This window comes from Tachypleus tridentatus, chromosome 13 (assembly GCF_004210375.1).
Source record: "Tachypleus tridentatus isolate NWPU-2018 chromosome 13, ASM421037v1, whole genome shotgun sequence".
Classification (NCBI taxonomy): Eukaryota; Metazoa; Arthropoda; class Merostomata; order Xiphosura; family Limulidae; genus Tachypleus; species Tachypleus tridentatus.
In genome coordinates, this window is record NC_134837.1 from 36,193,187 (window position 1) to 36,211,548 (window position 18,362).

General features: G+C 32.5%; 1 protein-coding gene across 1 annotated transcript; it reads left to right on the forward strand.

Annotated features, from left to right (window-relative positions):
- The first annotated feature begins 2,676 nt into the window (after positions 1 to 2,676).
- Positions 2,677 to 18,362, forward strand: Pmvk (Phosphomevalonate kinase). The gene is given in 8 exon segments (XM_076482001.1): positions 2,677 to 2,695; positions 9,802 to 9,918; positions 10,402 to 10,521; positions 10,959 to 11,022; positions 14,934 to 15,030; positions 15,033 to 15,080; positions 15,083 to 15,223; positions 15,510 to 18,362. Coding segments are annotated over 6 exon segments (606 nt in total). The 5' UTR covers positions 2,677 to 2,695; positions 9,802 to 9,918; positions 10,402 to 10,417; the 3' UTR covers positions 15,662 to 18,362.

Genomic DNA, 18,362 nt, shown 5'->3' on the forward strand with positions numbered 1-18,362 from the left:
AATATTTAACATATTTTACCTCCACATGTTTTAATAGGTTCAGTTTTTACGACTATGCGTCACCATGAAGTTAGTCCTACCCCAGACAATGAAAATATTAAGTTTTATGGCAAGATTTGTTATGCATAATAAGAAAAGTAAAGTCTATGGAACTTCAGAGATGTTTTACCGCGCACTTACGTCGTTTTGGTAAAAAACAATAAAAATAACTACTTATAGTTTTTGTTTTACCTCAATCAATTGTGAGAATCTTTACTAACTTTCAATTCACGCTTATCTTAGTAGTTACAAGCTTAAATATTCTACCTGTGTCTTTCTTTTGTTTTAACTACTTACCTGTAAAAGAAAACAGTTGGAGATTTCCCGTTACTATCCACTAACAATGACATTAAACATGAAAGGTTTAATCTGAGATAACGAACGACAATAGCAATTTATCTTACATGCCAATAAGTAAAAACAATAAGGAAACAAATCAAAATGTCGCTCTACCTTTCGCTTCTGTTTTCTTTGGGCAACAGGTCTGGTTTGTTTTTAATTTCGCGCAAAGCTACACGAGGACTATCTGCGCTAACTATCTCTTATTTAGCGGTGTAAGACAAGAGAAAAGGCAGCTAATCATCATCACCTACCGTCAACTCTTAGGCTACTCTTTTACCAACGAATAGCGGGATCGACCGTCATATTATAACGCCTCCACAGCTGAAAGGGCGAGCATGTTTGGTGTGACAGGTATTCGAACCTGCGACCCTCAGATTACTAGTCGAGTACCTTAACCACCTGGCCACGCCGGGCCTAATTAATTTGATATTTAGAAACAAATGCTGTAAGCGGTAGTAAATAAATCACAGTTAAAATAGCCTTACATCATAAAATATAAATCGCAATTCTTACATTCAGTGAAAATCATTTTTACGTATTCTACGTCTTACTTTCCTTTTGTAAAAAATCTACATAACAAAAAAATTTGGTTTTTACGTGTAAGTAAACACTTCATAACGAAAGATTTATTTTGGTCAGTATGTCGAAATAAAATGTCTGGTCAGTGAAAAACAAATATCTGGTAAAGCAAGTGCAGGTTGGTATCTGACGACATAGCTAACAATCATATGATGAAAGTGGACACAACTGTCTGATTATAAGAATAGCAAGTACATATTTATGTAAAAAACAAACATACGGTACATAGCACAGTAAGGTCCCCTAGTAGTATAGCGGTACATCTGTGGACTTACATCGCTAGAAATCGGGTTTCGATACCTGTGGTGGGTAGATTACAGATAGCCCCTTGTGTAGCTTTGTGTTAAATTCCAAACAAACAAATAAGTACAGTAAGTGTTTCGTAAAAACAATAACAATATCTGGAACGTTCGATAATAATTAGTTGTTTGATAAAGTCAATAACAAATATACGGTCAAGCAACTGACTAACTAGGTAACACCTTTCTGGTAAACTGCGAAACGTATTTATTTAAGTGAATAGAGACTATCATTACCATTATTACTTAAAGGGACTTTGTATAATTACATCATTTTTATAATATGTTATAAACGACACTTTTTAATATTTTTATCACAGAGTAAGTATTCTTATATAACTCAATGTACAATGAATATTCGAAAAAGGATGAGGTTTAAGGATTTCAACACGAAATATGATAAATATAATTTAGTTTAGAGCATAGCAACGAAACAAATAGCAAATTATTGTAATGTAGTCCCAATTAATTCTTACAGACCCAAATATTAAGACGTGATATGACCGTACACTGAACAAAAACATATGTATATATACTTCAGCTACAAAATAAAATGTCAAAAAACGGTTATTTCTGCTATTTCGCACCTGCCATCTATTGCACAAAATCATAAATGCATTCATAAAATATAGATGAAACTCTTCTGAGCCAAAAATAGCTTTTAAAATCACTTTGATAACAAATAAAAGTAAACATTCTATTTCTCGATGTGTATTTTATTTCCTAAATAGAAAACAATGTTCACTCCAGTATGGTGCGATGCCATTTTACGCTGAACAATGACGAGTGGAAGTAGTACTTCACTTACAAATGGTTATTGTCATACTTTTCGTTGTTGTTGTTGGTTAATGTTTTTATAAAAGAAAAAAAATCATGTTATTAATATTTAGATTTCTTTTTATTTCTACCATTGTCTCAAACAAATAAAAAATTAAATAGTCTGCATAAGAAAACTAACTGCAAGTTAAATAATAAACCTTGTTTAACAAAGAGATTTTCTGTCAACCAAGCAGTTTTCAACGGTAAGTCTGGAGATTTATAATTCTAAAGAGTGGGTTTCGTTATGAGTGGTGGGAACAGCAGAGATAGCACATTGCATTGCTTTGCGATTAACAACAAATAAACAAACTTATTATAAGAGTGAAATTTGTATTTTAATTACCGAATGTAGAAAATCACTCAAATCACAGTCTTTCAAGCGGTGAAGTTGACTTAAAAGTTATTTTTAATTAACATTATCTGTAATCAAAATGTGGTATTTTTCTTTAAAAAGTGTATTTTTATACATCATTGTTCAATGTCATTTGTTCCCTTCGAAATATATTTGATAAATACATGTTTATTACTTTATCGTTGCAAAATAACTTACCGTTAGAGAGCATTACTTCATTGAGGAAATGACGTTTTTCGTTTACGAGCGTGATGATAAGGGAGAGGTATGTGTGTGATTTTTGTTGCATAAGTAAATAAAGTGTCACAGAAAAAAATATATTTATCGAACTTTTCCAAAGATAAAGCATATTCAAAGAAAGTTGAATATGAACCACTGTAATTTATTATCACTGTACTATTCGTAGAAATCGATCTTCAACCTTTAGTTAACCTCACAAAGTATACGTTACAACAAGTATTACAAAGTATCAAAATTTTTATTAATACTGTTATGTTTAACGTTAAACAAAGTAGTACATAAGCTTCCGAATGTCTTGTACTTATGCCTAGAAATAGAACAGACAGTGGCTTATTCTGAAGCATCTTCATCATTTTCACAATTGTTTTTATAATATATGTACGTAAATACATAAACACCTACCAGGGCTTCGCGTGTGTGCACTCACATTTAATGCTTGGTACACTACAGATGGATTAATATAAGTAATAAATTAGTTTCTGGGTTAGAGGTTTTTCAATAGTAACAATCCGTACTGGTCCTCAAGTTCAAAACAAACCACTTATGAAGTTAACCAATTAACCGTAAGCAATATACAGGGTGGCCCGTAAGTCCCTACCCATCCATATTGTGTCTAAACAACGTTATAATACTAATGATGAATTGAAGCCAGTTGTTACCACGCATTTGGAACAATAACCTCTGTTACGTTGAGGAAAGTGTCACAGAACATGGTGTCGCATAATATTATGCAGCGAGAATGAGGGACAGCACACAAATACACTGGATACATAAGTAATATGGATGGGTAGGAATTCATGGGCCGCTCTGTAGTTCTGTTGAAATTAGAATAAAGAAGACAATAGCGGTATATTAGTAACACAACATGGCAGCAGGTTAAAGTTAAGTTATGTAAATTGTTTGAAACGTTAAAGAGGTAGGTTTAGAAGCCATTCTTTAAAATATTATAATACTCCCAAGTATTAAAAGTGACCATAGAAAAAGAAAAGTTCAAACCTGGAGGAAATATGTAGACTTGACAACTCCGAATACCATTAGCAATGGAATTAGTATTAAATGTGAACATGTATCATCTTGCCCCTAACAAAACAACTCTACATTTCGAAAGCACTTGGGTTATAGGGTTTCATATTTTTTGTCATTGTTTTTTTTGTCTTCAAGAATCATTTATGTACCAGCATGATATAGTAAATTTTATGAGTTTATCAAAGAACATCAGAATTTAGTTTTCACTTTTAACTGAACCTTTACAGTTCTTAACAATAAGAATTAACATGTTATTAATATTGTGGAGATTGTAGAATGTTCTGAAACAGTGAAATATGAAAAAAGCTAATTATATTATTTGATTTATTTTTTGTATTTTTAGTTCTAATTTAAGGAGATTACTTTTACATTGTACAAAACTGTGATAAGATCTCACTTAGTCTTGCATTCAGTTTTTTGGTTCTATTATTATAAAACATACACTGATTTGTTTGAAAAAATTCAAATAGTCCATCGAAATGACTCTTGGTTTGAAAATTTTAAGTTTTGAAAAGAAACTTGATTTTCTGAAGTGTGAAAGAACTCAAGGCTATCTGATGGGAAGGTTTTTGGGTGGTAAAAGGTTAAAATTGAAAATAAGGTCCTGAAAGTTGGATAGAATACTAAAGTATTGAATATAATTCAGAGGAGGGCTACTATATGATACTAAGTATGACAGGGTTAATATTATAAGGGCAGGTTAAGACTTATTTAGTTATCTTGGGAAAAAAGTATGGGAGGTGATTTTGTTAAAGTTTTGTAATTGTATAGAGGGACTCTTGTAAGATAAAGACCTCAGATTTCTTTGTGCTGAATTTTTACTGTGAGAGGATACAGGTTTTGGAAAATCAATACCAGGTTTTAGATTAAAAGTTTTATTCTAATAGGATGATTGACTTGTAGAGTAAATTATATTTTAAAATAGTGGAGATTGACATCTTACCAAAGTTCATGAGGGAAGTTGATTTTGTGTTCAATTTCTACTTTCTTCTTTGTCTATGGTGGGGTATAGTGTATGTGGACTGTGTTGAAAGATCAAATAGTTACTTGTTCTATATGTAATGCAAGTCCAAGTCTAAGCTGATTGTTGTTTACTGGACAAATTGTTTTAATTTTTACAGTGTTATAATTTTTTTTAAATTTATGAAATGATTGTAGATCATCAATATGGTGTGCGATGTAGTTTGAATTTCTACAACTAAAAATTTGGAGAGGTATCTTAAAGGTTTGACTGTTTTTTCTGACACTAGTCTAATATCCTTTTTATTTACAATGCTTACCAACTCTAATCATAGCACTCTTAGCATAATAAATAACATGCAAAACCTAGATGACTATTGAGAACCATATTGATACAGTATCCCACTTCATTGACTGTGCAAAAATACATGATCCAGATAAGTGCTGATATATTTTTCATAGAGTATCAAATATTTTAATGTTTATTGCAACTAATAGCTTCTCTGCAATTCCTCTAATCTTTAGTATTTCATCTGTATCCTTATCTTTATACCATTCATAACAGCCTTGCAGTTATCCAAGCCCTTGATCATTTTATGGTCATTGGTAATTTTTCTTTGCTCTAAAAATTGAACACGGTATTTTAAATGCGTCCTTACTGAAGTTTTCTATGGTATGGAAACTTCCCTACTCTTGAGCTCAACACTTCTTTTAAATAGAACTAGGATTTATTGTTTAGTCTTTTAAACATTTGGCCCCTTGATGTGGATTCCTACAGATGGTTAGGAGACCTCCCAGAGACAATTCTATATATTTAGTTTACCTTCTCTGGGATCTGAACAACCACTCTCATGTTTGCCACGCATGGTGAATCATGAAAGGAAGAATATCCTGGTGCTTGAGGGGTCCAATCCCAATACTCCACTATGGTTTTGAATTCTTATAAATGGATGGTCATGGGATACAGTGTTTATGAAATCCTCGCATTGCTGCAGTATTCTTCTTTGGTATTGTAGTGTGTCCTCTTGTAGGATTTCATTTGTGGGCACTGAATCTCCTTCACTTTATCATGGATTTCCCAATCCTTGAGAAAAATAAAATAATAAGAAAACAGCTAATTAGTAAACAACTATGCACAAACAACACCATTTCAATCATCACCACCACTATCAGATCCTACACCTTAAATTTTTAATCCTTCATTTTTTATCTGACAAATCTTTGGGGCAAATGTTTCCCATTTTCATTCAGAAGGGATTACAGGGGATTGCTGACTTTTGCAATTCCATCATGAAGCTATGTTCTGGAGACATCTTGGTGGAAACATCTACCCCAAAACACAGTGAACTCTTCTTGAATTCTAAGATTATCAGGGGATATGCCCATTGAGGTTACTTCTCATGCTACTCTGAATTCCTCCCAAGGAGTGATTGCTGGGAGGGATTTGAAGAACATCCCTGAGTCAGAGATCCTTGCTGGTTTCTCCAGCTAAGGCATTTCTGCTGTGTGCTGTATCACTGCTTGCAAGGACCAAACTTTACTGCTGACAGATGTCTTAATTTGATGTTTACATTGCCACATCTGCCTGCTTTTGTCAAAGCAGGTAATTTGAACTGTAAGGTGCAACCATACATTCCTAACCCTCTCTGATATTTCCTGTGATTTGAACATCTTTAATGTTTAATGGTTTTTTGATGTGTACTCGTTATGGTGGCAAAGACCATGATGTCTAAAAGTGTGAACTGGAACCACACTACATTAACTGTAGTGGTTCCTGCCCCTTTTACTTTCATTCTTGCCCTAGGTGGGTAGAAGAGAAAAAGATACAGTATTTAAAAAAGGTTAAGAACTTTTCTTTCCCCAAGGCTCCAAAGTTAGTGCCCCAATTCCACCTCAGACATATGCTGCTGCATTGTGTTCCACTGTTACAGTGGGAGTGCAAACAGATCTTTCCATGCCTTCAACAGAGTTGTTTTCCAACCATTTGAAGAGTCTTTTGCTCTCTGTGGATAAGCTACTTGACAAATCAGTGTCTAATCCTGCCTCTGTTTCCACAATTCCTTCCAATGACTGCCCAGATCCACTTCCTTTGGCCCCAACTTCTGGCATCTGCTCGGGTACACCTGCTTCGGCCCTGAGATGAAGAATGATAATTCATTCATGCCTTCAGTTTTTATACAGAGACCTGTCCACTCAACCAGGGCAAAATTCATGGAAGTCAACAGATCTCCTTCTAATAAAGACAAATGGTGTTGTTGTAAACCAAAAGGTTCTCCTCCACCTTAGTAAAAATGACCACTTAAAGTGGAACTGTAAACATTGTCATCCAAATCTGGATGGCATTAATACCTTGGTTGATTACCATTGTCCTGTGGGTCTCTCCATACAGGAAACATTTCTGAAACCTGCTGAGGGATGAGTTTCAGCAGTTTTCTTTATGCAAGAATTATAGTTTGTGTGAGGGATTAGTGCATGGAGGGGTAGTACTGCTGATCAACCAACATATTCCCAAATTGTCTTTGCAGCTTTATACACCATTGGTAGCTTTTGCCAACTGTGTTTTCTTGGATCATACCATCACTCTTTGTTACCACCAGTTGCCTCTTGGAGAGACTATAAATTAATCAGACCTTGATGCTCTCATTGAACAATTGCAATCTCCTTTTATAATCCTGGGAAATTTTAATGGACACAATAGTTTCTGGAATGGTGCTGGTATTGATGAGAGGGGTATTTCCATAGAATGTATGCTCTTGGATAACAACCTTTCTCTCTTCAATACTGATTATTATACTTATTTTCATGCACATACCTAGTCAATTTTGTACTGACATTTATCTCTCTTTCTTCTCCCCTTTACTTTTCTATCATTTGTCTTGGAAGGTTGATGGTGATCCATGGGGAAGTAATCCTTTTGAGGGAGATTAACCATGGTCAAAACCACTTGACCCACATACCTCATTGGAAGTTGGACTAGGCCAACTGGCCCTCTTTAACATCTCTTTCACAACTTGATCCTGCCATCATCTGTCTGACATTAATAGACGATTGAGTGGTAGCAGAGAATGACTGTATCATCCAGGCAGCTGCTCAGTCTGTTCCTGAGACCTTGACATGTTTTTCACAGCTCATCCAAAGTGGAGTCCTGTCTGCCAAATGGCATGGAAGTCTCAAAAACAGGCCTGGGATACCTGCTATCACTACTAAATTTCCACCCCTGTTGTAAATGGGCACTATGTTAATGACTTCTACATCTCATGTCAGTTGTTGAACAAGAGGTTTATTGAGCAGCGGTGTCAGACTTCCATCAATTGCTTATTGAAGTAGACTATAGCAAACAGTTTTTAACTTTTCTTTCTCCAAAACTGTTTACATGCACTTTTTTCTGCCAACATGGTTTACATCCTGATCCCAAAATCTGTCTTAGTGATGTTGTTATTCTTGTGGTCCCTGAGGCAAAATTCTTGGGGCCTATCTTTGACCATAAGCTGACTTGCATCCCTCACATCAGGTAGCTACATGTCAAGTGTATGAGGGCAATGAACATCTTCTGTGTCTTCTCTTCTACACCTTGGGGAGTCAATCAATGTTCTATGCTCATGATCTGTCATGCCCTTATTTGCTCCAAACTGGACTTTGGGTCTCTGTTTATGATTCTGCCAGGATCTTGGCCTTGAGGATGCTGGACCCAATTCACCATCTGGGGCTTTGGCTTTGCACAGGAACTTTTTGAACTTCTCCAGTTCAGAGTTTGTACACCGAGTCCCACAAACCTCCTCTTCACCTCCACAGTTTGCAACTTTCTTTGCAGTATGCCATTAAATTTTGATTCTTGCCACTCATCCCACATGGGGTTGTGTCTTCCTTTTTAAGTGGACTCCTTTTTCAGAATAGATGGTCTGACATTCTTTCCTTTGGCCTTCATATCCAAGCACAGTTAGCTGAGTTGGGTGTGTCATTGGATGATGTTGCTGCTTCCAATGATCAGTTCATCATGCCATGGCTTATTATCTTGTGATCTTACTTTGAGTCATCTGAGAAAGAGAGATACTTCTGATTGAAAGTACTGTCTTCTCTTTGTGAAACATTTTTCAAAATAATTCTTCCATTCCTATTTATATAGATAGTTCAAAATCAGGTGACTCTGTTGTGACTTAGTGATCGCTAGCAGGATCCCCTCTATAGTTTCTGTATTCACTGCTGAGTTGTATGCCATTTTTCTTGCCCTGGATTACGTAGAAGCTATACAGTATGCCAACTGTGCTATTTACATTATTTATACTAGAATATAGCCTGTCAAAAATGGCAAGGCATGTACTGCCACACCAACCCCATAGTATATCCTAACCTCACATTTCAAAGTTAACTGAAATCAATAAATTTTGTGAAAGCAAGCTTGATTAACAAATGTAATTAAGGCAGTTAAATGTTGGTAAATTCCTTTCTTAGCCAATCAAAATGAAGATCATTCATGAAATGAGTTTGGAACATATTTATAGAATAATTATTGGTAAAAATCAGTTTAACAGTTCTAATATACTGAAAAGTCAATGAATTTTGGTGATGCCACTTTCCAGCATTGGCTTTGTGTTATGTTGTTTAGTGACAAAAGTATAAACTAATATTGTTTTTAGTTTATACACTGAAAGTGTAAAATGAAATGTATAGAAAACAAAACTAGAAAAATATATGTTGATTTTTTATTTATAGAGTCTCTGTTGATTAAGGAGGTTTTTTTATTTAAAACATTGGTGATATTACACAGAACAGCTTAATTAAGAAACAATTTAAGTTTAAAATTAGATTGATATTTTTACTTTTGTGATATATTTTAGGCACTTGGCTCTAGTCTAGATGATTCCATGTTACATCTTTACTTTAGGCTTATTATACCAACACTCACTACACTTATAAGGTTTCAGTGCACCACTGTCCTCTTTTACTATCATCATTAAAGTCATAATGGTCAGACTGTAATGGAACTATTCTATCTGGATAAATTTCAAGAAATTAAGTGTGGCAAAACACACACTAGGTTTAGGTAGGTGAAATGTAGTGAAAAGTTTTGTCCCAAAAATTATTGGCCAATTAGTTTTACCTTTATAGTTCTAGAGAATCTGATGTATTATTTTTTCCTTAATTAAGTTGGGCGCTGTCCACGTACCCACTTGTACAAAAACCTCACGTTATGGATATTACAGCTATATGAACATTAACATTGATGTGAAAATGGTTACAGAAAGCAATGGAGTAAAAAAGCAGGTTAGGGAACTATTTAACTGACTAGTTGTGGCATTAGAAAGGTTATAATATTGAGAACTGTTAAATTTACATGGATGAGACATAAGTATAAGAAACATTGAGTGTAAAATATTTTTATAAATATTTTAATGAAATTGTGTGTGTGTTTATATATATATGCTTTCTTACATTTTTCTCCGGGTTATTTTTATTTACATAAAGGATAAGATGACAAAAACTTGCTGGAATATTGTTTTATATGTTTCATACTTTGAGATGTTAGAGGTTGATACTGAGTTTTGTAAGTGAATATGATATATATAACAAGTATAATTGATTCTGTTACATGCACTTTTATTTTGAACTAACAATCTTGTGCAAAAGCTAATGAAGTGCAAACCATGACAGATATTAATCAGTTCAAAACTGAAATCCTAGGGTCAGGCTTCTTTTGAATGATATGTTGTATGAATTTGTTTATAAGATATTGCAAATCTTTTCCAGTTAGTAAGTTCTCAGTATGGACAATTGTCATATTCCTGCATATAACCCTGTCTTGATTTTGATTCTGAGTGGTAAAAGAAAGAATGGTAAAGATTTTGTGGCTGAGCTGTTAAAAGAAAGGTAATGAAAATTTTATTAGCACAATATAAAGTTTTATTGTAATGTAGGAATGTCTGGTGAAAATTAATATATTTTCATTATTTGTATCAGGTGTTTGTATATAGGCTTACTGTTTCATTTATAGCACATTAGGTTGTACATATAAAGCTGATGTGTGGTATGAAACAAATTCAGTAACAATTAATGTATTTAAGGGTAGTTTATAATGTTTAATGTAATTCAAAATTAGGAGAATTGCAATTATATCAAATAAATAATCTTTTTTTTCATAATGTCCAGAATTATGTCATATTTAATATTTCTACAAAAGTTTACATGACAAACTATGAAATACATGTAACAACTTCCATATGTAGTACCAATAAGCTGTTGTAGCCTGTTATATGTGTATTTTGAATGCAGTTGTATAATCATTGTCTTTTTTTTTATTTGCCAAGAATGGGTATACAAAAATCTGTCATAATTCGACTGTCAGGTCCTTTGAAGGAACAATATGCAAAGGTTGGTAATTCTCTTATGTATTTCATCATATACAATTTTTTAATAATCAGATATATATGGTTGTTTAAGAAAATGATGGATACAGTTAAAGATGCTTAGTATCTGAAAATACAGAAATAATAAAAATAGTTTAAAATATAGCAAAATTACTCACTTATATTTTGACTGGATTTTTTTCTTGCAACTATGCTAATCAGATGATCATGAAAACATATTTGAAGTTAATTTTCTGTAACTTGTTTTATTTAAAAGAATTGTGTGTTAGAAGATAGACCTTCAAGGGATCAAATTTGGATCACTGTGAGGGTACTGATCAGTTTATAACCATCATAATATGCTCAGATTGATTCCCAGTAAGATTAAATTATTAATCATCAAATTCTAATAATGGTTCAAATGTGGGTCACCCTGCTAGTGAATGGTGTTTCCAGGGTAAACTGATTTCAATGTGAGTATGAGATAGAACCACTTTAAAAGGGAATATTATTTCATGTAGATAATTGCATAATAAATCTGAATTTAAGTAATTGACTGATTTTCATCTAATAAACTAAGATGACTGTACACATGATATAAAGTGTAAAGGAATCTTTATTCAAAATGTAAAGCAAGAAAAAACTTTAATTGCATAGGCATTGGACAGAGACTTTTCTACAGCCTCAGTGAGTTAATTAACAGTTATTATACTTTTAAAAGACTATGTTGATAGACTCATGTCTCAAGCCAAATAAAACTCCATTCTCAATAAAACCAGTATTCCATCCAAAACACGAAGTCTCAGTTTTACCCCTAAGTGAAAAGTGTAACTGACTATTCTTTTACAGTATAGATAGGTTGTAAATCACAGATATCATATATTTAGCCAGTGTAGGACACTGCTTTCAATTACCTATCTTACATAATGTGAAAATTCCAACAATATCTCCAAGGGTAAAGTAGTTACTATATCTGCTAGAAAACAACAAAGAAACAAATGTAACTTGAAACAGAACAACTATAGTTTTCTAGAATCACGTTTGTTCCAAAACTGTATACAGTAAGACTAAGTGAAAAAAATGTTTTAAGCTCCTTTAGTAATTAAAGCTGGTAGAAAATGTATGGTATGTCTGCATATCACAGTAATGATCAGCTTAGTTACATATATTGGTCTAAAGTCATGGTGATCCTCATTAGGCCTAACTTATAAATCATGAATCCTTACAAAGGGTCAAGTAGGGCTTATTATGGTGATAGTGTTTTAAGCTATATTTTTAATATTTTAACTCAAGTGTTTGTTTGGAGTTAATCACAATGATGATGTAATAATCTAGAATGTAAAGAACAAGAACAATTAAGTTCTAGAGTGAGTAAATGAATATATTAGTGAATTTTTCAGTGCCATTTAGAGACTTAAACAGTGAGAGTTATACTCAGTTAGTAGCTTAAAGTATTTGTTATGTAGACCATGGAAGTTGCTGGGATTCTTTTTGACTTTTTCTTTGTCCAAGTAGTTCCAGATAACTTCAACAACACTAAGATTTTGAATTTGAAGAAGCCATTACATGCAGTGAAAGACTCCAGCTTCATCTTTCTTTCACAATTATGTTTTAATTATTTCTGCTGAGTGTTTTGTATCAGTATCTTCCAGTAAGATGAAGTTTGGACCATTAAGTCGTCTACCACTTGGGGTAGCATGGTTAATTAAAATTTGTCTTGCAATCAGTATAACATCAGTTTTACAACACTACTTGATTTAAACCTCTTCCATGCTCAGTGGTTGGTTTCAAGCAAGGTTGTTTATAAGTTTCAGTAGTTCATCATCTTGCATACCATCTTCAGTTAGATCCAAATAACTGAAACTTTGACTCATCTGTCCAAAGCACATCTGACCATCTCATTGTCCAGTCTTTGTGTTCTTATGCATATTTTAATATTTTTAGTCATGCTCACCTTTTTCTAAAAGTTTTTAATTCTTGCAGCATATCCTTTAAGTCCAGATTTCAAAAGTGACCTTTATACTGGACAGTGATGACACTAGAGCCTTCTGCAGATTTTCTTTTCAACACTCGTCCTTTTTCTATTCTTTGAGTATTTTATTATCTTCAAGTATTGTGCTTTTGGGGTCTTTCAATCCTGGGTGTTCAAGTACAGATAATGTACAATAACTCTGTACTTGAGTGAATCAAACTATTTATCTTCACCCTTTCACTATGGACTTGATATAATATACATGAGTTTGTCCACACATTTGCACTATAACTTTTGATACAGCATGTGTTTCTTCACAAATTTTGGTAGACTTTTAGTAAATATTACAAGTATTTTGTATGCATAAAATAATATTTTTAGTGGAATATTTTTACTGTAGATTTGTTTGTGAAAATAGAATCTTTTTTGTTACTTGTCTGACTGCAAAGTGATTTCATGTTATGATTACAAAAAATTCATTCCAAAAACCTCAAATATTTGTGTAATGCCTAGAGACTCATAAATACATTTCAAACACTTGTTTTCAGTGAGACTTTGTTACTTTCTAACTCTTAACTATGTGGGGTCTGTCACTTGACCAACTTTGCAACCATCATAAAAAAGTAGGGGATATTAATTATGCCTTTTTCATGCTAGAATTACAACATATGATAACACAAAACTACAAATGTTTAGTCCAAGTAGCTTAAGTCTCATAATGCTATATATTTACACATATAATTATTATTTTTTATTATACTGACCTTCCAGGCAATGCCTAGCTAACATTACATAACTTGCATTTATGTGGTGCACATGCACTCATGTTACATATCCAGTAATATAAAACTCACCTTCAGTCTTCCCTCATGGATGTGTTTTAGTAGACAAGTTTTTTGTGATATAGGCACATTTCGATTATTATACATTATATATATGTATACAGATTGTTACTATTTAGAAGTAAATTATTAAACTTGTATTTCTTAAAATATAGAGTAATGAATCAAAAAGTAAAGCAAACAATTATCTCTTCTCGCTATGACCATTGTACTCAGTTGCTTTTGGACATAGGTTGCTAAACCTTTTAAAATTATGCTTATGTAGGATATCAAAAATAATTTTTTTTAGGTTTTATATATACAGTTGAATAACCAAAAAAACATACATAACTAAACTGATACCACAGCATCCAACCATAATTTATTAATCTCAGTAACTAAGATTTTATAAGATTTGAAACTTCAAACAAACTAAAGACACAACCTACCTCCTTTAAATTATTGATCAAAAGAATGTAGTAACCTTTTCACAATTAAAATGGTTGAGAAAACCAACAGGGGACATTCTAAGCTGTTGATTGGTTATTCACATGTCATACATTGAAGTACATGTATAAAAGGAACCATTTTCAAAAATGAAGAGAGGTGAATGGGGCCACTGTGTTTGTTTCAGCACATAAGCCATATTACAAATGATTGATCAGATTATTTTACTGGTAAGTGTAATGGATTGTCTACTACAACACTTTATGTTGGCTTCTCATATATTGTTTGCTTTGAGTTATAGTGGTCACAAGTTCCTGATCAACATGATTTAAAGATTACTGAATGACAGGCTTGATTTCATCTCACTCTTTAAGTAAGCTGTATTAATCACAGTCAAATTTGTCTTTACAGCAGAAAACACTAATCAAAGTCTTCTAATTTGACTGATGCGAGGTATTATGGCTAAAAAATATAGTTAACAGAGAGGCTACTGAACTGATGAAACAATGCAATCTAATCCTTAGAAGCAGACATGTTTAATTAGCTACACTGATCACCAGCTTGATTTTTAGTTTTACTCTTCAGGACATAACTCATAACATTACATGTGTTGAATGTTACTTATTACTTATAAGTAGGGTGTTTTGTGAGAGCACAACAGCAGTCAGTTTGTTTTAATATGATATCTCTATTCAGGAACACCATCTTGATTACTCGAGGCTGCTTGATGCTACAGAATACAAAGAATTCTACAGAACTGACATGATTCTATGGGGTGAAGAAATTCGCCTTAAAATCCAGGTTACTTCTGTTACCATGCATTACTTCAACAGAATGCTGATGAAAACCTGTATGGATTGTAAGTGATGCTCGAAGAAAAACCGATATTTCTTTCTTCAGGACCAACTACCCATCTGCAACCAAGACTGTTCGGGTGTGTGCTACCTTGGAAACGAGAAAATCACGTGGATGGGTTTTCACACCAGGTTGTTCAATTATACAAATATAGTTTTCTCAATGTTTCACCATCACAAAAATAAGATTACCATATTTCAGCTCCTGAAATAAACTGTGTTGCTGAAACACAGTAATTTTGTCCTCCTGATAAAGCTGTAATGGTGAAACATTAGGTGAAGTTTCATTTACTGAAGTATTGTTGTATATAATTACACAAACATGATTTTTCATTGTAAATTACAAACATTCAAATCTCAACAATTCACTGTTACATATTATTTAAATTGGTGATAATACATTTCTGAATTTTTCTAGGTGTGGATGATGTGGAATCAGAATGTGGTCTTGATGATGTCCAAGACTGGGACTTTATAATAAACAATGATGGAGGTGATATTTTATTGAATGATGGCATTCAACCCATTTTGGATTTAGGAGAAAAAATGATTTATTTAAATAATGTTTGACATTTATTTCACCCTCAAAACACCTTCAAATTTATTTATGTGCTCTCATTCCAGCCACATTTTGATAAAATTACTTTATAAATAAAATAAAATATACATTTACTTTTTTATGTTATTCAATCATATATATAAATATATACAAGCATGCATGTGCACACATAAAGAAAGAGATGAAAACTTGACTTAGAAAATTGTAAAGAATAATTTTTACATTCTTGTCTAAAATTAAAAAAATTTCTAAACATTTCAGGAAAACACTATTACTATATTTCATCTTCTGAAATAAATCATAGCTGAAATCCATGACCTTGTCCTCCTGATGAAGCTGTAAATTTAAAACATTGAGAGTGACAAAAATATTAAATATAAGCAATTTTTTTTGTATTGGGTGGTTTCATTTTTGCTTTAAAAATTTTGCTTACCAAGTCCAATATAATCCAGTGGTTATAGACTGATAGCAGTTAAATGGATAAATGAAAATTTGCTTGAGCCTAGTGTACTGAAGTTGAGGAGCACCTGGTAATATATTTATTTATTTATGTTCAAATATATTTACCACTGGTAATAACTGTGGCTGATTTTTACTCACACTATGAAATTCATAGCATTCTGTTGTTAAAGATCATATGTACAAAACAGTAATGGTGAACATAATACAAACAAAATTAGTTTTAAGAAATGCCAACTGCAAGATATACTTGTATTGTGTATTTTTTAAAGACTGAAATCACCAGTTTCCTACTCTGAATATTAATTCATGTTGTTGTTGTTTCATGTGGAGTGATTCATCAATTAGCAATCCTGGTTATTCTGTGGTCAAAGGTTTAAGTACAAACATTTTTAACTTATTTTAATAGATTACATATTAATTAATTGCTTAAGTATGCCAAGACAAATACATTTCACTTTTAGTGTGTCCCATAGCATTAGCTTAACTTTTAACACTCCTACGAAAAGACGTTTCTAGTCCTGATTTCTCCAAGCCCGTTCCCCTGGCTGTGGTTTCGCTAGATAGTAGATAGGGACAGTGGGAATCTCGTTAATCCATTCATTAATGGATTTAAATGGCAATTTCATTTAAATACAAAATTATTAGCCTAATATTAATAACCTTTCAAGTTGCTCTGGGGCCTATTAGGCCCCACTTTTCATAGGAGTGTTAATCTGCAACTGGCTGGCTGCACCAGTAATTTCTGTAGTGATTTATAATAATAGAGACAAATTCTTAAAATGTTAGAGTTCAATAGTTAACGTGGTGAATTTAGTTGAATGGGTAGCTTCCTATTATGGAAGACAAATATAGAGGATAGTGTTTAGAAAGTCTTCTGATATTCTGTTCAGGCCAGTGTTTATTGTAGTCTAGTGGACTGTGAAGAACATGTTATGATTGGATGGAGTATCTCTATTTTTAATTGGTATTGAGATTTCCTGTAGATTCAACCACTGATAGTCACAGTTTACTTACCAATGATGCAGAATTTAGGCTAAGTAAAGGTGTTATTGTGTTAATGTAAAAGGATTATTGTTTGCAAAATTGGTCTGTGCCACTGGCTTGCTGGGTATAAAACAAGTGCCTAAAGATTTCTTATTGCAGTGAAAAAGTTAACTCTTTTCAAATATAAACAAAACAAAGTAGTAAAGTTTTGAAAATGTTAAGAATGAAAATTACAATGCATGATTTTATATATTTAATTAATAAGCCAATTTTATCTCTCCTGTATGTACATATTTCATTTTTTAAGAGTGTGGACTTTTAAAAGGTTATAAAATATGTATCTTTTATTCAAAAGCTTCAAAGAAGTACATGTATTTAAGTGTATATTTTTATTTAATATAACAGAAAAAAAAGGTTAAATGTTTTTCTTTGATTCTACTTAAAACTACTCACACAGGTGACTTCAGCCATATAAAATACTGATATTTATATTCAACTGTATACAAAACGTTTACTATTCCATAACCTTCTCGAAGACAACACACAGAACAAAAAAATTTAAGTGGGATTAGTGAATACTAAACATAAAAACTCACTACATTAAACATCCCTAATGGATATTTATTTATGTTTTGAAACTTCTCTAAAACATTAATCACTTTAAACAGACAAGCTGCTTTGCAAAAAAACATAAGCATTTAAAAAAAAAATCAAGACTATATATAATCAAACACAAAAACATGTCAATAAACTTTTTCGTTTGAACTTCATGGTCAAGAAGTAAATTTACAGGTACATTTTGTTGGAATACATAAAAATATCGAAGTAAAATTTAATTATATGTAATCTTTAAGTCTCTTGCACTTGTGCAGATTAAGGGATGAATAAATTATAGATAGTTACACAGAAGTGAACTTGTAAAAAAAGTGCTTCTGTGTTTCAACTTTTATTTTCAGATGAAATTAACTATTTGAAGTATGTGGCTTATAAAAGAGGAACAAAGAATTACCTGCTATGCAGCATTTTACTCTTTGTTTTATGCAGTACTGTGTCTTCCATTGAAAATTATTTAATTATCTTCTCTCTTACTCCATTTATTTGTAAGTGTTATACTTTCTTTTTCTAATTATTAGCAAATACAAACAGGTCTTGAAAGAAATGTTGAACAAATTATAAGTCACACTTAATTTTACATTCTTTCGTGTAGACAGTTTCATACCTTTAGTTTCTAAATCAATAAATAAAAAAATTTCAACATCTTATAAA